Source organism: Poecilia reticulata, linkage group LG12 (assembly GCF_000633615.1).
Source record: "Poecilia reticulata strain Guanapo linkage group LG12, Guppy_female_1.0+MT, whole genome shotgun sequence".
NCBI lineage: Eukaryota > Metazoa > Chordata > Actinopteri > Cyprinodontiformes > Poeciliidae > Poecilia > Poecilia reticulata.
In genome coordinates, this window is record NC_024342.1 from 9,044,662 (window position 1) to 9,070,051 (window position 25,390).

The 25,390-nt window shown below is 43.0% G+C and overlaps 1 protein-coding gene across 1 annotated transcript in view; it reads right to left on the reverse strand.

The window, feature by feature from the left end:
* Window positions 1-1,405: 1,405 nt before the first annotated feature.
* The window catches only part of notch1a (notch receptor 1a), a 24,965-nt gene continuing 980 nt past the window's right edge, over window positions 1,406-25,390 (reverse strand). Inside the window, exons 2-34 of the mRNA XM_008423696.2 lie at window positions 25,057-25,138; window positions 17,814-18,076; window positions 17,395-17,733; window positions 15,682-15,804; window positions 15,339-15,572; window positions 15,093-15,248; window positions 14,808-14,993; window positions 14,421-14,534; window positions 13,682-13,795; window positions 12,759-12,992; window positions 12,556-12,666; window positions 11,017-11,209; window positions 10,781-10,926; window positions 10,562-10,675; window positions 9,845-9,964; window positions 9,586-9,738; window positions 8,833-9,061; window positions 8,537-8,738; window positions 8,070-8,223; window positions 7,775-7,959; window positions 7,533-7,665; window positions 7,178-7,435; window positions 6,971-7,083; window positions 6,294-6,865; window positions 5,766-6,206; window positions 5,528-5,673; window positions 5,226-5,439; window positions 5,058-5,142; window positions 4,784-4,946; window positions 4,374-4,672; window positions 4,129-4,276; window positions 3,929-4,026; window positions 1,406-3,315 (exon numbers count right to left, since the gene is read on the reverse strand). Of these exons, the coding sequence (XP_008421918.1) occupies window positions 2,059-3,315; window positions 3,929-4,026; window positions 4,129-4,276; window positions 4,374-4,672; window positions 4,784-4,946; window positions 5,058-5,142; window positions 5,226-5,439; window positions 5,528-5,673; window positions 5,766-6,206; window positions 6,294-6,865; window positions 6,971-7,083; window positions 7,178-7,435; window positions 7,533-7,665; window positions 7,775-7,959; window positions 8,070-8,223; window positions 8,537-8,738; window positions 8,833-9,061; window positions 9,586-9,738; window positions 9,845-9,964; window positions 10,562-10,675; window positions 10,781-10,926; window positions 11,017-11,209; window positions 12,556-12,666; window positions 12,759-12,992; window positions 13,682-13,795; window positions 14,421-14,534; window positions 14,808-14,993; window positions 15,093-15,248; window positions 15,339-15,572; window positions 15,682-15,804; window positions 17,395-17,733; window positions 17,814-18,076; window positions 25,057-25,138 (7,379 nt within the window). The 3' untranslated portion in view covers window positions 1,406-2,058. The remainder of the gene's footprint in view (window positions 3,316-3,928; window positions 4,027-4,128; window positions 4,277-4,373; window positions 4,673-4,783; window positions 4,947-5,057; window positions 5,143-5,225; window positions 5,440-5,527; window positions 5,674-5,765; window positions 6,207-6,293; window positions 6,866-6,970; window positions 7,084-7,177; window positions 7,436-7,532; window positions 7,666-7,774; window positions 7,960-8,069; window positions 8,224-8,536; window positions 8,739-8,832; window positions 9,062-9,585; window positions 9,739-9,844; window positions 9,965-10,561; window positions 10,676-10,780; window positions 10,927-11,016; window positions 11,210-12,555; window positions 12,667-12,758; window positions 12,993-13,681; window positions 13,796-14,420; window positions 14,535-14,807; window positions 14,994-15,092; window positions 15,249-15,338; window positions 15,573-15,681; window positions 15,805-17,394; window positions 17,734-17,813; window positions 18,077-25,056; window positions 25,139-25,390) is intronic.

Sequence of the window (25,390 nt, forward strand, 5' to 3'; positions counted from 1 at the left end):
CCCGCTCCCTTCTTCCCTCATTCGTGAACAAGATCCCCAGATACTTAAACTGCTCCACTTGAGGCAGGATGACCTCAAGTGGAGGTCGTCCTGTTATTTTTTACTCTGAAAATCCTAATTACTGAAAAACCACCATATATAAAACTACATCACTTGGAGATATCCCCCATAACCACATACTAAGCCTATTCCTCTTAAAAACCAAACCATTATTTCATGTTTTATTTCCCTCTTTTATTCATGGTTGGAGCATATGTTCCTAAATTTTCTTTAATGAATTACATTTTAATTCATCTGAATTGAGCACTTTATGCCATGTAACTGAGGAATCCCTTGCATGGCTGTGGCAAACTTTGAGTATTACTTCTGAGGACTTCGTTTTCCCCATTTCACTCCAGTTAAATTTTTCTTGCCACTCCCACAAAAAGACCAGATTTGTGGAGTGAAGAAGTGCTCTCCATGCCAATTTAAGAGGACAGCCATTTCTTGGCAGGTTTTCAATTTTGTCATACTCTTTTTTTTTTCCTTTTCTTCAGATGGTTTGAACTGGGGTGTTATATACTGTATATTCACAGCTTGGGATATTCTCGCTAAGAAATCTACAATTCTTTTGTGTGTTATGTGCTGTTTTTATTTGATTACTGCCATTTGCTGATTTTTAGCTAATCGTTTTTGTAATTAACATGCAACGACACACCCACGTTGAGGTTTTCCATTGTATTTTCCAGGGGGATGAGGTCCAAACAAATGACCCAGGTAACTCTACATCTGGCATGCAGCTGTCTACTTACTTTTAACACAATAACACACATATTAAAAAGAAAAATTTATACTTTTTTTAGTTTTGATCATATCTTTTTATTCAATCATGACAAATTTACAACATTTTTAATCTGGAAATATTTCTTCTTCCCAAACTACAACTGTGCATGAAGATTCAGTTACACTTATTTATCTTAAAAACATCTTTACCTCTGAATTAGTTTATAAAATATGACATGTAGACACCATAAAACACACTCCTTTCTAAAGAGCGGGCGGTGTCATTAAACACACAAAGGTCCCATTTACTTTTACAAACAATTTTTGCACCTTAACGACAATTTTACAAGAAATCTCAAAAAAGTACTTTGCTTTTCGTAAGAAAAACGAATAAAAAATCACACTGGCACTTTTTAAAGTAGTGGCAAATGTAACATTTTGACATTCTACATTAGGTCTGCAATTTTAACACTTGACAGGTTAAACACGGTAACCATAATCAATGATTCATAAAACAATATGAGACAAAGAGGCAATCCTTGCATCATACATGATCACAAATCAACAACTCAGCACCAGCCCAGACCAATATTGAATAAAAAGAAAGCTCAGAGTCTTTCAACCACTAAGAAATATTAGTTAGTTTTTTTTTTGCTTAAAAAGGTCCAAAGAAATCTCAAACTCCTCTTAGGTCTACTACTCTGCCTCTTGCTTTCCGCTTCAGATAAGACAGTGTAACAAGCTTTTAAGGGAAGGTGACACGTTATATAAATATATTAAATTGATGTCTAACACAGACTCAGTGATAAGACTTATCAAAATGTAGTTCAGTAGCAAAACAAGTAACCCAGAAAAGGCAAAAGAAGGTTAAAATATATATATAATTAACACTGAACATTTAACAAAATTCTATAAAAATTGGTGAGAAAGGCCTGTACAAACATAAAACATACCATTACCCACAAATAAAATTTGTTTGTGTAAAACTGTTGAAAAGCACAAAATAAATCCAGTGAATATATCTACATGAAACAAATAAATAACCAGTGTTCATATCAAGAAGGCTTTCTCTCTGATATACACTCCTTTCTGACAATTTTTAATGTTCTCATTCTTAGAAAAAAAGTATAAATATAATTTTTTTTTCTTTTAGGTCAAAAAGCACATAAATAAATAGAAAAATAACTAAAACTTATCCTATTAGTTCAAAAACTGATAAAAAAAAAGTTTTCAGTCTTGCGAAATGTTTCTGGCAGAATCTGTGTTTCTTTTTCTATTTGCTGTGCATGAAAGTCTCTATTTAAATTGGTCTGGAATTAGGTTCATTTGTGAGTGAATACTTGTTGGCGGGCTAGAGATGCCCTCTGACCAGTCGGACAAGTTGGAATGTGGGGACGAGCTGGACCAGTGGTCGGGGGATCCAGGGGAAGGGGTTAGAAATGGGTGGTCAGGCACCTGTAGCTGGTGGTTAGGTGTGTTGTCCATAGGTCCTGTATAGCTATGTTGGGAGGGAGGAGTTGGAAACTGGGTGCCGAGCATCTGCGTTTCCTGTGGCAACACAGTGTGGATGGGAACCGAGCGGCCAGAGCCACCGTTTGGCTGCATGTCAGCGCCGTTCAGCTCAACGTTCGGGAAGCTCTGGCTCAGGCTTTGGCCGACGGTGGTGGAATTTGAGTTCTGGTGCTGCAGCTGCCTGGAGCGAGGCTGCTGCATCATGTGCACGGCTGAGCCCAGGTGGCTGGTTGGCAAATTCTGGTAACCCATGATCTGGGACAAAGTGGCAGTACTGACGCCGTGCAGGGCACCCATCATGTTGTGTGTAATCGGCGGCCCCTGGGTGAAGCTTCCCGACTGGCTCACACCCGGGTGCATCCTGGTCAGCCAGTCGCACTGGCCTCCTCTGCTGCCACCCACAGATGTTGTGCCCTGGCTACTGGGGTTGGACACAGGCAAGTGGGTGAGGCGGGGGGGATCAAATGACATGCAACTCATATCCTTGCCTATGCTAATCTGGCCTGTGTGGGAGTCCCCGTTGCCTTGAAGGTGATTTAAGGACATAGGCGGCGACTGCTGGAAAGGTGATGGCATAGGAGGAGAGGCCACGTCGGACATGTAGCCATGGGGCGACTCAAGTGACTCAACAGGAGACAGAACAGCTGTTGTGTCTAATAAGTTACTCTTCCCATCCATTGGCTTCTTCTTCTTCACCCTTATATCCTTACCTCCATCCTTCCCTCCTTTCCCACCGGAGCTCGGCTTTCGAACTTTTTTCCCAGAGGGGGTCGGCTTGAGGTTGCTGAGATAGTCATTGGGGGAGCAGAGAGGAGGGGAGAGGGTGGAGGTGCTCAAGGTGGCGCTGTGCAGCCCAGGACTACGAACCACGTTGTACTCGTCTAGCAGGCGGACTATGTCGTGATGCATGCGCTCCTGGGCAATGTCTCGAGGCAGTTGATCGAGATGGTCAGTGATTTCGCGGTTGGCAAAGTGCTCCAGAAGAACTTTAGCCGTCTCATAACTTCCTTCACGGGCTGCGAGAAACAACGGTGTCTCCTCCTAAAAACAACCAAAACACCAGAAACTTCAGTTGGAAGCAATAAATAACATAAACAGATAGTACAGTGCCTCACAAGTGTTCATAGCCCTAAAACTTTTTTACATTTTGTCATACGATACCAATAAAATTATTTGCATTTTATTGGAATATTAAGGGGATGGATAAGTAGTGCCTAATTGGCAAGTAATTGCCCCTGTATTTAGTTCCAACCATCTTGCTGCCATCAACTATGACATTTCCTTTCTCCAATGAACAACCCAGCCACTATATTTCACCAAGGGACTGGTGTGGCACTGGTTTTCTGCTACTCATAGCATTTCTCTTGCAAACCAGACACTTTCCTTTTTTTTCTACTTTCAACAATCACCTTTTTTTGAGACTCTTGCACACAAGTGAAATCTGGTTACATGAAGGGAGTTAGTTGCATTAATTTTATTTAGGGCAATCAGAGTAAAGGGAGCTGAATGCAAATCAATGTAACCCTTTTCAGGTTTTTATTTGCGAGAAAAAAAAAATGTGAAGACCGTGTACAAATTTCCTTCCACTTCACTGTGATGTGCTACTTGAACTAACGTCAAAGGGTTGTAAATAGTTTCCCTAGTTTTCCCGTACCTTGTTGTCCTGCATGTCTTTGTTGGCACCATTTTTCAGCAGCACCACAGCAGCCTCCACGTTGTTTACAGCAGCAGCCCAGTGCAAAGCAGATTTTCCTGCAAAGATTTTTACATTACAATATTTTATCATAACTCCCAAACACAATGGGGCATGTATAAAGGTTTGTGCAGATTACAAGATGATAAAACTTTAGCTACCAGAATCATCAGTGGCGTTAGCATCGGCGTGACAGTTGATGAGTTCTTCAACCATGCCCTCAACAGCCAATCGCGCGGCCAGAATCAGAGGCGTTGTTCCGTCATGCATGCGGGCATCAAGATCGGTGGCTCGATTTCGGATTAAAATCTGCGCAGAGACAAATTTCTTTAGCAAAGGAATTTCAGCTGATAGACTGAGTGAAAGCCCAAAGCTATGTGGGGCTCTGGACGAATGAGCAAGCTACCTGAAAAACTCCCTGCGCATCCGCAGCCACGGCAGCATGCAGCGGGGTGCGGCCCATGTTGTCTTGTACATTGGCGTCTGCGCTGGACTCCAGGAGGCGCTTGGCGGCGTCTGAGCGGGCATAACGGGCGGCCAGGTGGAGGGCAGTCTCACCCGTTCGATCGGTCTGGTTATGGAGGTTGGCTCCATGGTAAATGAAGTCTGTGATTATTTCTGCCGACGGATCCTCTTCCTCCTCACTGTTGCCGGTGTCCAGTCCTCCACCGCTGCAGGAGGCGATCATCAGGGGCGTGAAACCATCTGAAAATGAATGTAGGATTCGGCATTTGAGTAAAACGATGCAATACCCTGAAATTGTAGTATATTTACTCAAGCTGGTCATACTATGTATTTTCACTTTTGCAAACATACCTGGTCCTCTGACATTGACATCCATGCAGTCATTCTCAATCTCTCCCTGAGGAGGTGTGGGTGCAATGGATGTTATCCGGAGGTCAGCTGCATCCAGGTGTTGCTGGGTCCATTTCCTCTGGTCTGTATGATCACTTAAATCCAACATCGCCTGCTCCTCATACTGAGGAATGTAAAGATCATTGTAGGATTAATATCAACTGCAAGTGATTAAATGAATAAAGTTTGTTTAATAAATATAAAACTGCAAACATAAACTAACTGTTCATCTTACCCTGAAGTGCCTACAGTCTGGATCATCATCTCCCCATTCAGTTTGATTGTCATCTATAAGGTTGCTGTCTGAGTTCTTCAAAGGTCTTTAAAATGAAAAAAAAAAGCGATTAGATCACCAGTAAATCAATATTGTGTTGAGATGCAACAAAATATGAAATCCACTTACTTCAGTCCAACAGAGTCCTCTCCCAATGGCTCCCTGCGTTTCTTTTTGCTGGGTTCTGATACGTTAAATCCCTCCGGCATCCAGAGCTGGCCATGCTCTCGACGCCGCTTCTGAACCACTATCACACCGAGACATATGAAACCCGAAATGGCCAACACCAGTAATACCAAATACACGGGAAAAAACTCTGTAGGGGGAGGAGTAGGTTTCACACCTAGAGAGATAGATATAATTCAACATGTTGAACTTCGATTTAGTAGTCATTTTGTATATAATTACATATAAATCTGAATCTGACATACTTGTTACAGCTTCAATATAGGGAACATTGAGGTTCCCACTGGTGGCCAGTGCTCCGAGAAAGGCAGCCACATCTGTTGCACTCTGGAAGCATTCAGTAGACTGCTGGTAGCACTGACGATTGTCTATCTCCAGATATACAATCGATCTGTGAGCAGAAGTGGGTTGGAAAATTAGCAGTGACTACTTTTTCAAAGTCCTAACACATTCTAGTTTTTGTTAAAACTGTTGTCTTCCTACCCTTTGACTTGCATGGGATCCAGCTCTCTCCGTTTCCGCCGATTGACCATGGAGGACACACTTTCCTTTACCTGACCCAAAACATTGGATGGCATTGAAGTCCACTCAGGCCAGCCTTCTGCAGAGCGCTTCAGCACATTGTGTTTCACCAGATCTTGTTCATTGCCATAGTAAGGAAAGACCATTGGTTCTCCTTTTGCGTCACGGCGGAACACTACGTTAGTGTGGAGAACGTTGCTCAGCTCTCTGAGGAAGGATGAAGAGCGGTTCTTAAGCAGCTCTGGGGGAATATGGACAACCAGAACTAAATGACCATCTGCTAGCTTCTCTGGCATGTTGTTAGCACAGTCCAGGCCGTCCCACTCGCATTCTGCATTGTTGCAGCCTTGGTCGCAATGACCATCAGCATAGTGATCCTTACAATACTGATCATAAAGAGGGCTGAAAAACACAGAAAAAAATTGTTAGATTTTTCACAGCCATTTTCTATGACTCATTCTCAAAAACAGTTTTTATTTTCAGACTTACTTGCACTGCCCTTCCTGTCCTTGACAATCAAAGCCATCATAGAGACACCCTGGGCTGTTACATTGGCCATCGCACTTGCCATTGTTGAAGTATCGCCAGCACTGCAGCGCAGCCGAGCAGTTTTGCCAGGGATCATCAAAATTGAGCGAGCAGTCACCTCCGTCCCAGCCACAGGCATGGTTGTTACACAGCGAGTCACAGATGTGGTTACCGGCCCACTCATCACACTGGGGAATCTCACAGCTCACCTCCACTTCTGGAGGCGGTGTGATATCCCGGCCAAACCCCCCGACGAAGGAGTAGTCCAGTATGTGGCAAAGGAGGCCATTGAAGTTACTGGGACAACTGCACTGGAAAAAGGGAGCATCAGGGGTGATCTGGCAAGTGCCTCCATTGTAGCAGGGATTTGAGATGCAGAGGCTGTCAGTGGGAGTCAGACACTCGGGCCCGGTGAAGGTTGAGGGACACAAGCAACGTGGACCCAGGTGGCCGGACACACATGTACCACCATTCCTGCAACTCAGACTGCCACAGGAGCGAGAATCATACTCGCAAGAAGACCCAGTGAAGCCCTACGGAAAAATATAATAACATTAAGAGTTTATTATTTGTATCATTATCACTGGTTAGGATTTGTATAAGAAGCAACTGTAACTAGACGTTCTAGCAGCACTTACAGGTGGACATTTACAGATAAATCCATGAGGCGTGTTACTGGCAACGGCACATGTTCCTCCGTTCCTGCAGGGCCTTCCCTTGCAGCCATCAAACACCTTGTCACAACGTTGTCCTGTAAAGCAGAAACGTTAGAAGTTTGTCAGCTGTTCTTTTGGACATCGACACAATCAGTTTCCGAGGACGCAAAAAACAATGCTCATCCGTACCTGTATATCCGGTTCTACATTCACAGCGGTAGCTGTTGGGAAGCTGGATACAGTTATATGACCCTCGGGGGTCACAAGGGTTAGACAGGCATTCATTAACGTCCCCCTCACAGCGTTCCCCTACATAACCAGGCGGGCACAAGCACTGGTAGCCCCCAATGCGATCTACACACTTTCCATTGTTGAAGCATTTGGGCTCATTCGTCAGTGGATCGCTGGGAGGGTTGCAGTCATCCAAATTAATCTCACAGTGGACACCTGCAGATAGATGCATTGCTTTAGAAAAAATAACTATTACACCTGTTGAGCCCTTGCATATCTGAAAAGCATTTGCTTTTAATTTGCAAACGTGTACCTTGTGTCCCTCTAGGACAGGAGCATTTGTAGGTGTTAATGAGATCAATGCAGGTCCCTCCATTCTGGCAGGGTTGAGACTGACATTCATTGATTTCTTTTGAACAGTTCACACCGTGATAACCAGGGACACACTGATAAAAAAAGCAGAAGTACATTTGGTTATTTAAATCATCAAGTACAGCACAATAAACCCTTGTAAGATTGCCAACACTTAATACTGTTGTAATGTATTTCCTTTACCTCACAACTGTAACCTCCAAGATAGTCTTTGCAGGTTGCTCCATTCTGGCAAGGATTAGGTGAACATTCGTCCACCTGTTCCTGGCAATAACTCCCAGTGTAGCCAGCCTGGCAGCGGCAGTAATGTGTGTTTCCAGCATCCAGACACTGGCCCGAGTTCCTACACAGTTGAGACACCTCAACACCTGGAACCAAGAAAAGTAGAAATGACTCAAGGAACTTATCACTTACACCTGGCTTTAGACTTAATCAAGTAGAGGATTAAAGCGATGGCACGTGATATGAATTATCATACCTTGCCGTTTGGCAGCGACTTCACATGACACACTGGGGATGTCGCAGTAGAGGCCAGTAAATTCAGTCTGACACTGGCAGGTATACGAGGCTCCCTGCTGCCAGCAAGAACCTCCATTTTTACAAGGGGAAGAGTCGCACCAGCGCACAAGACTCTGAAAAATGAAATGTATGTAAAATGCATTTTTAGAAACTATTTAAATATAGACTGCAAGTATCAGAAATATCCAGAAGTTAATTTCTATAACACTGAATTTCTTTAGTTTTTGGATTGTGCCTTGTTTCATACTTAAGCCTAATTTAATTCCTGAATATGGAATAGTTATAATTATCAGAAGATTTACTTCAATTTGCAGAGAACTTAAGAGCTAATGTTCATTGTCTTAACTTGCAATTTGAGTCCAAATCTAAGACTCAACTTGCCATTTCTGGTAAGTATCACACCGCCTTCGTAACATGTTAGCCTACCTGACAGTTGACTCCTGTGTAGCCATGAGGACAGGTGCACTTGTAAGTCCCATAACCATCAAGACAGGTGCCTCCATTGAGGCATGGTTTGGAGTCACACTCATTGATGTCGTACTGGCAGTAGCTTCCAGTGAATCCAGTCAGACACAGACAGGTGAAGGTGTTAATCCCATCCACACAAGTTCCACCATTGAAGCAAGAGCTGCACAACAAGCGAGGAAAACCCAATCAGATTATTAGTAAAACTATGTTTCCGTAGATTAAGATGGGTAGAATTACTAAATTAGGCACCCTACCTGTCGGTGCAGTCATTGGTGTTGATCTCACAATTGATGCCACTGAAGCCCGGTGGGCAGGTGCAGGTGTAGCTGTTAACACAGTCGGTGCAATTAGCCCCGTTTTTACAAGGGTTGCTCTCACACTCGTTTATGTCGTGCTCACACCGGCTGCCACGAAACCCGGGCAGGCAGGTACACGTAAACCTGTTGACACTATCGCGGCAAAGTCCTCCATTACTGCATGGATCTGAAATGCAGCAAAGTGGATGTTAGGCAAGGTTTTTACGGTAACACTTAATTTGAAGGGGTGTGCATAAGACTGACATGACACTGTCATAAACATGACATAACACCTGTCATGAACATAAAGAAGTCTTTATGAATGTTTATGACAGTTGTCATGAAGTGTCATTTGGTAAACAATACTTTTAATGTAAAGTTCCTCTAAAAGTTGCATTGAAAATCCATTAAAAGTGGCAACTCTGCATTAAATTGTCATTATTTACAAAATCATGCAAAGTTGGCACTTTTAATAGTCCTTGTAATACAACTTTCAGAGCAACTTTGCATTACAAGTGTCATTTTCCGAATGACCCTTCATGGCAACTGTCATAAACATTTATAAAGACTTCTTCATGTTCATGACAGTTGTTATGTCATGTTTATGACAGTGTAATGTCAGTCTTATGCACACCCCTTCAAATAAAGTGTTACTGTTTTTACTTTTAAATCATAGAAGGGAACCTGCTATGCTCCAGGTCATTAGCTTACTTGGTTTGCAGTCGTCAATATCCGTCTCACACCGTTGACCGGTGTAACCTGGCTGGCACTTGCACTGAAAGCCACCCATGGTGTTAAGGCACACAGCACCATTGCGGCAAGGGCTCTTCACGCATTCATTGATGTCAATTTCACAAGTCTGACCTTTTGTTACAAAAACACATCAATGGGATATGCATAAGTAAAACGATGAACTGAGAGATGAACCAACAGCCACATACTATACACACAAATGCTATTAGTTGCAAACCTTGCCATCCTTCAGGGCAGATGCAAGAAAAGCTCTGATAGTCTTCAGCCTCCTTACATATTCCTCCGTTTTTACATGGCCTGGGGCTGCAGGGGGCCTGCAGAGTCTCACAGTTTTCACCTAGAAACAAAACAAGCATCACCATTAGCAATAGTTAACAATAGGCAGCAATTACTTCAACCATCATACATCAATGTCTAACTCCAAATGGTAAAAAAAAAAAAAAAACATGTTTTCTACATATCTTCCATGATCTGTAGAGTTTAAAACATTAGTTTCTAAGTTCCATTTTCCATTCCACTTCCTTATCCATTTCCATGACAACTTAACCAAACAGAAAGGGCCTTCCTGTTTCCTGCTATTGTTTGATCTTAGACAGGAAACAGGACGTGGCAGAAGAGAGACCAAAGCTTGAAGTGCACGTCTGCTGCTGAAACTAGCTGCTTTGTTATTCCAAAACACATTCCCTGTGTTATCCCTGCCAAACAGACAAGCAGATCTTTCCACACACAGACGCCAAAAACAGGCATCCCTGTTGTTAGCTGGTGTTTTCTTAGACAACACAGGATACGAAAGGACAAAACCTCTGTGAGGAAGCTGAAAGACTATCTTTATGCTTTCAGACCTGCATGCAAAGCTGAGACAGCAATTCATGATGTTAAGAATCCAGGAAATAGTCTGACCCCAGAGTGAAAGATAAGCCCCTCTGTGCCATACCAGTATAAGGTAGTAAACAGTTGCACTTGTATCCAGCCACATCATCAATGCAGGTTCCCTGGTTGAGGCAGGGATTGGAAGCGCACTCATTGATGTTAGTTTGGCAGTTAGGTCCTACAGTGGCAGGATTGTAAAAAAGACATTTGGGTTAGATTTTCACCAGATTAGCAACCCTTTGCTACCAGTGAAAAGCAAGTGGAAAGAAAGGTTGAAACTGACCGGTGAAGCCAACTCTGCATGTGCAGTGGTACCCGCTGGTCATGTCCTTGCATATTCCTCCGTTCATGCAGGGGTTGGACTCGCACTCGTTGTTATTAATATTGCAGTTGTGGCCGCTCCAGCCCGAGTCGCAGGTACATTTATAGCTTCACAAGACGTTAAATGAAAAGTAAGGATTTTTTTGCTTTCTCTTTGGTGTTATTGATTTTTTTTCTTAAAACTTCACATCCACTCACCCATTAATGAGGTCCTGACATCGGCCGTGGATGCAAGGGTTACTGGCGCACTCATTCACCTCTGACAAACAGGTGACATCATGGTAGCCCTCAGGGCAGATGCATGTGAAGCTGTTGACGCCATCAATGCACGTGCCACCATTGTGACAGGGGTTGATGACACAGTCGTCTATGTTGATGTTGCACATTGTGCCTGAAAACCAAGACAGCGGGATTTGAAGATAGCATGACAAGTTTGGCTTTTGTGGGGTTTAACATGTTTCCTTTTTCTTTCTCTCAAAAAACCCTTTATTTATATACCAATGTGTAAGGATCTATCTAAAAAATTCAACTAAAATATGTTAAATATTTTTGGTTGAAACTTGACAAAATATCTAAATCCCCAAGCAAAGCACTCTCAAGGATCATTAAAGAAGGCAAGCAGCTGCTGTCTGGTGTGGTATCCTTTAAATCTTGCAAAATATGCTCTCCATGGTACTCCGTGGTCAGTGCAGCTTTTGGATGAAGGCGAAATAAAGTCTCCTTTTTGGCATTCAGTAAGCAGAAGCAACAGCAGCTCGAGTGTGTACCCAACCTCGTGGCCCCTGGAGGCCTTTTTACTTCTACCCATTGATTAAATGGGGCCATGCTGAATAGGAAGAAGCTGGATCTGAAAGAGGGAGGTTCTGCCAAGAGAGTGGGAGTGTGCATGTGTGTGTATGTGGCGGGGGCAAGGCCACTCTCCCTATCCCCCCCTCCCATTTCATGAAGAAATAACCTCAACCAGGACTGTTTACGAGGACAGAAGGCCATACCCATTTAAAACATGCCCAAGTAACAATTAACCACCCTCCTTCCCCACCACCACTTCTGATCTCCCACTCCTGGCCTACACACCCCTCCTTCTTTGCTCTTCATCAATCAGGAGGGGAGGGCCCAACTGCCTGATATTTGGTCACAATAGACCTCTGTCCCTCTGTGTCTCAGTCCTGCTGTTCCCTCCACACTCACCCCATGAGTACAAAAAGATGGTGGAGAGGATTGGGAGGAGGCATGCACAGCAGCCTACACACACACACACCTACGCACACACACGCAGACACACACTTGTTGCCTCCTTGTTGCTTCTTTTGTGAAATAATCACAAAGCAGCTACCAGCCAGAACCAGCTCTGGTGAGCAGCAAAAGGAATGAAGACAAGTCGCCTGCTTCCTTTGGTGAAACCTTATGGATAAATGACTGGAAATGCACTTTTACACTAACAAGCATCTGATATGTGATTAAAAGCCAGTCTCTTTTGTTTTTGTGGGATCACTTTACAGACTCTTTCCATGCTTAACATCGCAGTCTTTTCAGAAGGCAAACAAAGTTAGATCTTTGTGTGTATGGATCAGGTTCTGGGGGGTAGTCTTCCCTTTCTCTCTGGCTGTCTGTCCCACACAAGCAACCTGACACCATTGTTCCACAGCAGCGGACCCGGCAGCCACCTGTCGAACCTGCCCCCCCCAAAGCTCAGGGGACCCTGCCCCCTGCACCTGTACACTCCATCCAGCCACTCACCTGTGTAACCCGGCTCACACGCACACTCGTAGCCATTGATCTTGTCAATGCACCTCCCGTAGTCGCAAGGCTGGCTCTTGCAGTCGTCCAGGTTCACCTCACAGTTGGACCCTGGTGTGTGACAAAACAAGTTGGAGAAGACATGAAAAACCTACGGACATTTTCTCAGAAGGAGTATGAGAAGATTAGTCCGGTTTTCTCACCAGCAGTGCCTTTGGGGCAGGAACAGAAGTACGAGTTTTCCCTGTCCTGGCAAGTGCCTCCATTCTTACACGGCTGGCTGAGACACTCGTTGATGTTGGTTTCGCACAGGCGGCCGGTGTAGCCGGGGCGGCAGTAGCAGGTGAAGGAGGCCAGGCCATCTTCACATGTGCCGTAGTGGCACGGATCAGAGTAGCACTCGTTGATGTCAATCTCACAGTGCTGCCCTGTGTAACCTGAAAGACAAAAGTAAATTATTTAACCAAATAAAAAATATTGTAAAAATAGTTATGAACAATAATTGAAAAATATTTTATTTTTTTATTTTTATTTCTATAAATAAGTTGTTGTTTTTTTGTTTGTTTTTTTATATTATATGCTAACATAAGAAATTAATTATTTAACAAATGCTGCCTCTGAAGAACACAAATGTATTTATAAACAAAACACATATGAAATACTATACTGCAAATTGCACGACACTATGCTAAATGAGGTACTATAAAAGTGTAACAAATAATTAAACTTATGCTGAATTAACTTTAAAAGAAAATTGCTAAACAATGTTATAGTCTGTTTTTTATTACATTTTCAACTTTTTTAAATTTGCCTTATATCTAATTAATTTAAATTATATTTCATATTTTAATTATAAAATATAACTCAATTGAACAACTGCTTGCCATATTTATTTATTTATTTGTTTATCTCAAGTTTAAGCACAGACTAATATAAGAATTTAGAAAGTATTTTAAGTGCTTGATTTATTTCAACAGAACACAAAAATATGCAATAATAATTGGATTATTTTTTTTACTTCAAACATCATGTAAAAATTTTATTTTATTAATTTTCCAAGTAATTATTAAGTATTGCATTTATCTCAACAGGACACAAAATGCTATTTTGCATCTGAAGAAAGTACCTTCGGCACAATCACACGTGTACTTATTGGGTCCATCAGTACATTTGGCTCCATTCTTGCAGGGTGTGCTGGCACACTCATCAATATCCACCTGACACAGATTTCCTGAAAATCCTGCAATTGTTTTTAAAAAGACAGAATAATCAATGTTTGGTTTCAAAACTCAGTACAGGTGTGTAAAAATCAAGATAAATATGTTTTGCAATATTTTCAGCTAACAATAAAATATGCATAAATGTAAAAAAAAAAAGAAAAAAAAGCTTCACAGATAAGTTAATTTGCATTTGAAGTGGGTCTGCAGGAGGCTGAAAGTCTTTACAAACCATTCCACAATGCTAACTCCACTCTACCCCCTCCTCTTCCCAGCTTTTACTGTGCAGGGAAATCTTTAGTTTAAGTCACAGTACAATGGCCCCCAACTCACCAGCTCTAAACCAATCCCTGCCCCCCAAATTTTGGCGCTAAGCATTGCCCGCCAAATATGCTAATGTTCATGCAGCCTGGTCCACATTGTCCAGTCTCCCCACAAAGTATTCAGAGGAACCATTAGAAGAAGTAAATCATTAACATTCAGTCTGTGAGCAATGTGTGCTATACTCATTGATAGATTGGTTAATGATGCCCTCTTTTATTACTCATTCTTCTCTCTAAAGGGTTTAAATCAGTTCAGTTTTAATTTCACATGAGTTCTAAAAGCCGTTTTGGACAATGTTATACATATTCTCTTTTGTCATCTCACCTTTTGGACACTCGCAATGGAATGAGTTGATCTTGTCTATGCATTTTCCATTGTTGAGACAAGGCTGGCTGGCACATTCATCCGTGTTAATGTGGCAAAACACACCCTCATATCCTGAAACCATAAAATAAGTGGTCAAACTTCCTTCCTTTGACAATGTCTAAAAACATGAAGAGAACAATTATATAGTTTGAATATGTAATTTCGCTAACTAGTATAAAACTGGATTTAACATTTTTGTTATTGTCAACACACCACAACAGAAAGTGTCACTTTCTAGATGCTTATTCATTTGTATGTCGAGTTCTGCTTCCTGATTTTAATTATGTCACCTTTTCAACAATTTTAATGATCAACACAAGAAAAAGAAACTAAATGTTGTCTCACCTGGCATACAGATGCAGTGGAAACCTCCAATCTGGTCCAGACAGGTGGCATCATTTTGGCAGGGATTAGATATGCACTCGTTAATATCCATCTCACATCGAGGTCCCTCGTACCCTTGAAGACACTTGCACTGGAAAGAGCCTAATGTGTTGAGGCAGCGACCACCGTGCTCACAAGGGTTGGCACCTACAACATGCAACATACAAGAATTAATTTACCCTGTGCTACCCCCGTGCAACAACAGAGAAAAAAATTGACATTTGTGAAACCAGCTTTATAACTTACCAAGGGAGCATTCATCGATGTCCAGGTTGCAGGCTGATCCTGCGTAACCCGGGGGACAGGTGCATATCGCCTTGCCATTTACCGGGTTGGTGTCACAATTAGAGCCCTTTTGACAAGGATTGCTGATGCAGGCATCATCAAGGTGGCACAGCAAACCTGTATGACCAAATGCACCACATTTAATCTCTTTTTATCGAAGCTTGTTGTCAGAATGAGTCCTGAAAGCAGGACTAGCAGTAGTCTTACCTGTGCGCCCATGTGGACACTCGCAGAAGAAGGAGGCCACGCGGTCATGGCAGGTGGCGCCGTTGTAGCAAGCTGCGCTGGCGCAGTCATCGATGTTCTCGCTGCAGTCGTCGCCCGTCCAGCCGTTGACGCACACACAGTGGTAGCTGCCGTGCGTGTCGTGGCATGTTCCTCCATTTTGGCATACGTTGGGCATCAGTTCGCACTCATCCACGTTTTCAGTACAATACTGACCTGATTGGGTTATCAAAGCAGAGCATAAGATCTCTGTATGTTACAGTAGCTACTTCTATTTCAACTACAAAGGTGGGCATTCAAAAAATAACATGAAGAATGAGATAACCTGTGTAATGAGGTGGGCACTGGCAGTTGTAGGTGTTGACTCCATCCACACACACGCCACCATTCTGACAGCTGTGTGCCGGGCAGTCATCGATGTTGTGCTCACAGTGCTGGCCTGTAAAGCCTGAAAAGATTGAGACACGACCAAAAGCGCTTAGACAAAGTGGAGTATGGCGAAGACATACTTGACCACTTAGATGTGGTTAATAATCACATTTCCTTCCTATCCTTATCACAGCAATCATAAAACGATAAGCTCTCCATATCCGTGTGGCACACTGTTTTAAAGCCTTCGAGTTGACAGTACAGCCTGTGTCCTCCTCAAACATCAAAGCCTCGAGTGAGCGTGTTACAGTCTGATTAACAATCAACCCACAGCTCTGCAGGTGCTCGTGCAGCTTTGCAATCTAAACGCATTCCAGCGCCGGCCCCCCCAACGGGAGACACACAGCACGGATTAAACTTTAACACACAACAACCCCTCAATATCCCTCCTTCATCTGCTTATCTAAACAATGCGTCCTGTGCTGATCACCGGAAGACAATAAGATTTTTTAAAAGCTGAATGTTTCAAGGAGTGCACAAATCAAGTAAATGCAGCATGAAAAAATTTCAACGTGGGTCGAGGGGCCGAGCTAACCAAACTGTAACAACACTAACCACAATGTTGTAACAGCTTTGAGCACCCAAACAATAAAGATGGCAGATAGATTGGTTTGAATGGAGTGAAAAACAAGGTATTGTTTTCCGTATGTGACCTAATCAATGGGGTGTGTATATCTACAGGTAGTGTGATGTACTGCTTTGTGGGCTCGTTGCTCATTATCAGAAGGAAACGTCTGCATGACTATATCCTGCCAGTGGAGGCTGGCAGAAAGTGTGGTAACCCAAAGATTACGCTCCCCTCCCAATAGATCTTATCACCACACATTGCTTTTCAGGTCAAATATTTTTTTAAAGGAAAAACAAACATTCAAACTAAAACGCAAACCCAATGAGCTCTAACAGGACAGACAGACTCACTTGTAAACACACGTCTAATGGTGAAACAATGAACAAAAACAAAGGTGACATTTGTTTGTTTTCACAAACAGAGAAATCATTTCACAAATCTTAAGCTTTATTTTAAAGCAGCCATAATCATTGCAGAATATTCCACTGAAAGTTTCACAAGTACATTTGTTTTTAAGCTTGCTCAATTCCATTCAAAGGTGTTGCTGCTGTCAAAAGACACTGAAATGTTTTTTTATTTCATGGTTTTTTCAAATATAAAGAAATACTTTATAATTCTCCAATTTTAGTTTGTGTGTCAGGCTGGGTGTCAGAATTACAATTAGGTTTAGGGCTGGGACATGAAAGCAAAAACTGTTTGAATCAGAAATGGCCTGAGACTAGCATTCTGGAACACTTCTTTCATTAGCAACAATGGTTAGCCATGGTATTTGCACAGTGTATCTACATCTAGTCACATTTTTTTATATCCAAAATGCTATATGATTTAAAGGTGATGGATTTTCTGACAGAGAGATGTTGGTTAGCACAATCATTAGTTGACCCCAGAAATATTTCCTTCTTTACTTCCTCATAAAAGTAGATTTAACTTATTCAGAGTGAAATTATATCCATGCAATAACCGGATAATGGCTCACCTGACAACCTCCACTTCGACAAAAAAATTTGGCATTTTAATGTTGCGAGATCTCAGTACACCTACCTAGGAGGCAGCTACAGTCATAGGTGGTTTCTCCCTTCTGGACACATGTGCCTCCGTTCTGGCATGGTGAGGGGCTGCAAGGGGAGTAAAGGGTCTCGCAGTGTTGACCAGTAAACTCCTGAGGACAGCGGCAGTGGTAAGAGCCAACTTCATTGACGCAGAAGCCACCATTGAGACATGGAGACGGATTGTGGGCACACTCGTTAATGTCCTGCTTGCAGGTTAGGCCTTGGAAGTTGGCGGGGCAGGTGCACTTGAACATGGAATCTAAAGCAGAGCACTGGCCGCCATTTGCACATGGATTGGAAGCACATGGGTTTGGAGTCTGGCAGGTTTTACCTGGGCAAACAAACGAAAGAGGTGAGTAAATCATGAGAGTTTAAAATGAAATAGAGTAGAAACTGATGCTAGTCACATACCTGACCATCCTGGTGGGCAACGGCAGCGGAAGCTGCTGAGGCTGATGAGGTCACACGTTCCTCCATTGCGACAGGGGGAGCTCATGCAAGCATGGTTCCTGGGAGTCAGACACAACCTATCGGTGAAACCCAGGCGGCACACGCAGTGGAAATCAAATGTGTTGCCATGGGAGACAGCATGGCATTCGCCGCCGTTGCGGCAGGGGGACGGGCTGCAGGGGCTTGGGTATTGGCACCGATCCCCTACGTAGTCACTGGGACACCTGTGAAAAGACAGGGAGGAGGCGGTGAAGATTATAAAACTGGGATCTTTTTCTGACAAAATCATGGGACCAAACGTCCAAACAAAAGGAGATTTTCAGAAGGGTGGAAGTGGGGGGGGGGAGATAAAAGTTTTTCTCCCCAACCTAGACTGAACATGGACGACATGTTGTTCTAGTGTGTCTCTCCGGATTAGGCCCTCTCAGAACCTTGAAAACACATTCTACTGGTACAACAGACACCGCTAAATAGTCCAGCCATAACTGCTTGTTCCCATCTACCTTTTACCCCCACGCTGTCCAAATTCATCTCGAATGACTGTAGAGATCAAGGCGACTGTGCCGCCTATGCATGTCCCCCATGCAGCGCTGCATTCAGGCCCTAAGCTCTCTAATATTTCCATCCGATCTAGTCACGAACAATTACTCCATCCGTCTCATGGCCCTCTCTAACATATCGTTGGAATAAAGACACCGAGTTCCCAGCAGTAATGAAAAATATTCACGCCTCTCAGCAGATCGCTACAGACGGATTCCACAAATGAAAAGGCATCAAGCCGTTTATTAACTTTGATTTCACACTTACAAAATCCTTACATGTTTTACATGCCACTTGTGTGGACGTAAGGTCCCGTCTGTCACGTGAAGGAAAAATTAAAGTCAGCGGGGAAAAAAACGTGTTTATGTTTGAATTGGAGCTTGTGCGACAGTGTGCACACGAGCGTGAGTGTTTATGTGTAAGAAAGGGCATCTGTTGGCCTCCGAGTATCTCCACAGGGAGCAGGTGCGCATGTTAATGAAGGCAGCTGTTGGACAGGGTTCCTCCTCCTCCCATTTTCCTTTCTCCTCCTCCTCGTCCTCCTGTCCCCTTATCCCCTTCAGGGCCCCCCTCCTCCTGTCCTCTTCTCAGATGGGGGGACTGAAAAGCCAACCTCGCCTCCAGGGACATAAAGGACCCATGTGAAGTCAGCTGTTGCAACTTCTGTCGCTTCAACTCCCTTAAACCACTCAATCCGGGCCTAATTCCTCTCTTGCCTACCTGTTCTCCTTTCATTTAACCCAGCATCCTCTTTCCCTCTCGTTTGGTTACTACCTCAGCATCAACTTGCATCTTGACTTCTTTCCTGCAGGGATTCCTTTACTAGTCACAGCAGTTTGGTTTTACAACCCTTTCCTTATGTCACACAAGACTGCTAAAACTCTGATTGTTGACTTAGCGAGGTGAGACCAGTCGAGGGGGTTTAACAGTCCTTCGTGCACAAACAGAAAGTCCAGACAGTTGCAATTGTCAGACCACTGAAAAGGTATTTGAGGCTGCTTTGAGGTTTCCTGCTTCTTTTTTTGTGTTTCACTATCAAAACATCCTGGATACTCAGGAGAGAAGTCAACTGTTTTGGTGTAAGAATTCTCACTCAGCAGAATGCAGCAGACCTCCTTTAAAGCAGAATGTTTGCACTCCGGGGTTTTTTTTGCATCAGCACACACCAAATAGCTGTAACAGATCCTCTTTGTCGTGAAGTCACCCCATTCAGAGATAAAGATCCACCCACAGGCTGAGCAGACTAGCAGCACACACCACGGCAACAGGTCTCTCCCGACGATGCAATGTCCCCTCAGGCCGGAGCAGATGCTTCCCCGACCTCTGACCCTAAGCACTTTTGTGAGTGTGGGACGGCCTCTTTGCCTTCTCTCCCCTCTCTGCTCTTGTCCCACTGGGCCCGATCTGCCATCTGTCACTTCTGGGGGTGACTTTATCATACGACACAAAACCAGCCCGACTGTGCAGTGGAAAATGCCACTGCTGTGGAAAAAATGTATGAGGAGGTCGAGGGCAACATACAGTAAGCGTGCACGTGTGAACTTCCTGTACTTTCTCTCCTGCTGCTTATAAAGTATATCTTCAATCCTCTCTCTAGTATTGAAGGGGTCCTGATGGTTTTTTTTGTTTGTTTTTTTTATGTAACAAATCATTAGTCAAGATCTGACCCCTGGGGTGCACATCTGTGTAAGACCAAGAAATTAATAATGTGGTTTGGCTATAGAAACGTAGAAATTAACTGATTATGGAAAACTTTTAACTCATTTAACTGGAGTATTTATTGCAAAATATAAAAACCAAAGGACGGGAAGCTGCATTAGAGATGTGACAAAAATGACATCATAAAACCTCAAACAGCCAACTCATATCATTCCACCCAGTTGTGGTCGAGAGTGTACGGACATACAGCAGCTTAGCATGGGGCTTCAGCTGCAAAATTACAGACAGGAGCGCCTTGCATGTGATAGTGAGAGGAGCTGAGAAAGTGAGTGTCCCTACGCTATCTGCTTGGTTTTAGAGCCACTACAGGAATAACAGCAAACTACAAATGTTTATTTTATGGCTTTCTTTCAACAGAGATTTTCTTGTTTTATTTAGTTACCTTTTCTTTAAACAACCCATTGATTTGGAGAAGTGATACCTTATATGTTGTAGGCAAATAGACTCTATTCAAAATACATATGTTCGCTGCAAAAAAAAAAAAACATACTTACACAATTTAGTCACTTAGCTAAATGTTGTGTAAGTGCAGTGAACCTTGTTTTTCTGACAGCACATTATTGACTTGGTTGTACCAACTTCAAATGATCCAAGTTGAACATTGGATCATTTAAATTAAATTCTACATTTCATTAGCATATTTCAAATGAGGATACTTAAAAATGACTGCTTTAGTAAAACCCTGTCAGCTGACAAATAAGCTGTGAAGCTAATAACATTTAAATGCACAGTCAGCAGGTGATCAGGCAGGGATAATTTAAAAATAAAGTTGTTCATTCTGTAGTGTTGGGTAATGAGTTTAACTTAAGGTGACCCCTGGCCCAAACAAATTACATATAAGATTTTCCCAGCTCTGATTTAAGGGGAACAAAGAAATTCATTCTTGCTCAATCTATGTAGCAGTTCCCCTTTTACAATAGATATACAAAGTGGGATGTCTAGAATCAGAAGACAACATGCAATTTAAAGCTTTTTACAAATGTCTCTTTGCTAAGCTGACTTAACTCTGCATCAACTTGTGAGTCGTCTTTATAAGCTTAAATTAAAGAAGGCACACTTCTATTAATGCCAAACAAATATACATTCATCTCAAAATGGTGATTAACGACTCAAAGTAAATCTTTTAAAGATCTTCCAGTAAACACAGAGAACTACTGATTAATAAGTAAAATAATCTCTGACTCCTCTGAAGCAAAACTTAAAGAAAATAAAGGCGTGACCAAGGACTTGCTCAAGGTTGAGTGTATTTTTGAAGTGTCATTTCTACTTCTGACAGCCTCAGCTGGCGAATGTGAGCTTTCAGAGCCCACTTGAATGAAATAGCTTCTTATCTATGTCTTCTGACAGCACCGCTTTGATTGCCCTGCTCTGAGTAAATCCAGAGTAGCCCACTTAAAAGCCACACTAACAAGAAATATGGGAAACATTTCTCATGTTAAATATTTCAGCGTAACAGAGACTGATTCTTTCTCTTTGGTACCCCAAACCCTTCATTTCGTCTGCATTCGAGGGGTTCCTGGCATCCTGGGAATGGAACCAACCGAGGGAGTGGCAGGCTTGAAGCCTTAAACCCAATAAAAAACATCAGTCACCACACTTAACCCCGTCATGCACTCCCATGCTCCAAAGCTGAGCCTTCACAGAGACCTGCTTGGTAATCCTATAGGAAGACAAATGAAGAGCAGCATTCCTGGCGGAAGGGCAAATCATCTCTTGAGTGGTGAGGGACTCATTCAAGGTGGTGTTCTTAAGTGAGATGTGCTATTGTTGATACACAGCACCAGCCAAAGTTGCCTAAGTTCATCACACTAGCCCCACACAGTCTGGATGCTATTTCCTGCTTTCAACTGTATTTCTGTCAGAAGTGTTTAAAGCACCAAAACAGTCTCTTCCTCCCAAGCAGCGTAAATGACACGAATGTGAGTTTTGGGGTCATAACCCTTTCAGCCTCTCCATGCCCTTGTTACTGTCCCACCAATGGAAACTGAATTTGAGTCACAGAACGCTGTGCCCTTCATCTTGTGCTTTCACACAGCCTACAGAGGCAGTCAGCTACCAAGCACCATGAGAAACAGGAAGCCCCAGACCTTCAAATAACCTCTTGAATCTCAGAGTCACAACCTTGTGTTTCCCCCTCACAGGCGTATGTTATAGCTGTTTCACTGCAGTTAAATCACACCAAGCTGTGTTTTTTTTGTGCTACATAGAGAGCCATTGTTAGGTTTTAACCAAATGTTTAACATTTTGTTTTTGTTTAGTTAAAAACCCAAGAAACCTGTTTGTCAAGCAACAAACATAAATTCAGCAAAAAAAAAGGAGGAATTATCCCCGAAAGAGAGTGCAGTCTGACAGTGGTGGAATTCATGATTTGCTGTGGTTGAGTCACATGTTTATTTTGCATCATATGACCAGGCCATGCCAAAAGTGCGTTACGCTTTCCATTTGTGACTATGGCATTGCCAAATGCCTAGAAAACTTCAGCATCTTTGTTGCACAGAGGCAGGAAACAAGAGCACTTACAAACAAAAGCTGAACATGATCTGAATCAGACACATAAATATACAACCAAGCACTGAGCACAGTTTGGTTTAAGGAATGACGCATGTCCACAAAAAGAGAAAGATGCTATTTTTACAACTTGTACTTGAGGAAAACATCCTTTTTTGTGGCTCTCAGAGGTATTCACAGAACAGCTACATTTAGATGTAGTCACACACAGCAGCGCTCCATTTATGAGTTAGGAAACTTCTGAAGGAAATTAATTACTCTAGATTTTATTTAGGGGTAACAGAATTAAGTCAACCTGGAGTTTAAGTTAAGCTGACTAAATTTAAATGCACACTATATGTTGGGAAACCACGTGTCCTTTTCTTTCTCCTTTGCCACCTGTAAAAATAAAGGTAAAATAAAATAATCTTTGTTGGACTATCACTTAAAATCTCAGTGATTTTATGAATACAGAGAAGTTTGTCGATGTTATGTGAAAAAGATTAAAAAGACAATTTTAAAAACATTATATCTGACCATTTCCATTCTATTATCCACTACAAATCTTTCAACCGTGGGAACTGTGCTGGAGGAGGATTTAGATCTATCTCAGTACTCAAATTTGTGTCATCAAATGCTCACACGGAGCAGCAAAAACCACAAAATGCAATGGGTGTCTTACGTGTGTGTGTGTGTGTTGGTGGAATAGGTGGCATGAGGTGTTAAGTCGTTTATAAACTTTTTTCTTCCATTTAGCCCCTTTTGTCGGTACCTTTTGACTTCAATGTGCGGACACGTCTCCGTTTCTCTAACCACATGTGGACTTTCCAACCAGGCCTTCCACACAGTATCTGGGTGAATCTGCCATCGCTGATGAGGCACCAGCGTTTGCGAGTGTGACTTGAAAACAATGACAACTTGGAAACTCCTATGGTGAGTCGATGCCGGGCTCTCGCCCATGATTCTCTAAGTGCATCCCAGGTCTGATCGCTGCTTGGCTTTGTGTGGGGATGGATGATTAACGAAAGCAGCCAGGAAGGAGAGAGTGCTGGTTGGTGAAGTGATGCCCTCATCCTGCCTGTTTTTAATTAGACCGAGCAGAGATGGTGACCACAATAGGAGCTTTGTAAGGGTGGAGGGAGAGTTTCGGTGTGCCAGGGAGTGCACACGTGCGGAGGTCTGTGTGTGTGTGTGTGTGTGGAGCGTGCAGATTAGATGTTGTGAATTGGTGGCCCCAGGCTAGCAGTGCAGGCTCTTCAATAGCTCCCTGTTGTCCCCACAGAGCAGAGAAGTGCCCGCCGTGACCACATGCCCAGAGGGCAAATCGGGCCACCTCTGAGCTTCTTTCAAACTGTGCCACTGCTGGAAATCACAACGGAAATAAATCTTTTTTTTTTTTTAAATGCACCTGTTCTGGCTACAAAAACTGCAAACTAACATCCTTCTTTACTTGTTTGTCACATAAAATCTCCAGGATTCAAACTTTGAGCTTTGACTGACTCAGTGACTGCAAAAGGATTATGTAGCTATGTTAGGAGTCACATCAGCAAACTAATAACACCAGCCCACAGTAAACAAACAGATCCCAATCTGCCACTATGCTCCTCTTCCCACTTGTTTGCCCTTAAATTTCTGCACTTTATTCCAATTAATCTCACTCTCTTGACATCCAATCCAATTACATTTCACAGCCATCTGGCTTTCAAATGGAGATCACAAGCACTGAGCTGGGGGTGAGGAAGGGGGGCTTTCGATTCAAAATGATGGAGACAAGCCTTTTTTGGGAAGGTTGGGGGGAGTGGGCAGCAGGAGTTCGGTGTGTGTTGAGGTGTCTGGGGTGGCTGTGGCATGATGGGAAGCCCCACTCAGATTAGTCACACAGCATTATTCTGACTGCGGGGACAATGGAGTGACGGGCGGCGGGCGAGCCCCAGCTGTCGCCCGTGAAAGAGCAGAACAACAAGATTTAAGGCTGGACGCGTCCTCTCACTCTGCTGCTGTGGGGGTCTTGCATTCATTAATGGGCTGCTGTGGAGGGGGGAGGAGAGTGGTGGACTGCTTTTGTCCTTCCCATTCTGAACATTGTGGGTCTACGCTCTTTTGATTTCTTCACTTCTCCAAAGTTTTTCTCATTTTTTGAGAGAATGAGTGTGTGTAAGGGGCAGTGCAACAAAAAAAAAGAAAAAAAGAAAAAAAGAACTGGATGAGAAATACAGGAGTAGAGCGAAACTAGAAGGGCCTGTACGGTTGCTGGGCACAGCACCCTCTCAAAGGCTGGAATGGAAAGGGGGGAACCTGCAGCCCCTTTTCTTTCCAACTGAAATGCACTTTCCAGGACCACACAAATTTAAAGAAATACATACACGATACTAGCTGCGTGTAAGTATGTTTTGGAGTGTAACATCTGGAACATCACTTTTTTTCTCTCTCTCTATCTGGGAGTCTTTCCATCACTTACTTGCACTCTCCATCTCCATTTGAGGTGGCTTCACATCTTCCTCCATTTAGGCACGTCTCAGTAGGCAGGGAACATTTTAAACCTGTAGAGTGCATGAACAAAAACATGACAACTGAGGCTTAAAGTAAACTCTAAAGCAAAAAATCCGTAAAAAAAAATTGTACTTTCTAAACATCTAAAGTCACATTTTTTGCTTAAAATCCCAAATCACACTTGCGTCGCCGTTTATTAATTGATTTATCACGAGAATGTCCTTGGGGGATGCTTTGGGGGAGACTGCTGTGGACACCGGTGAGGCCAGAGGAGCGCGTGGTGAGTGGTGCGTGGCTTTTGG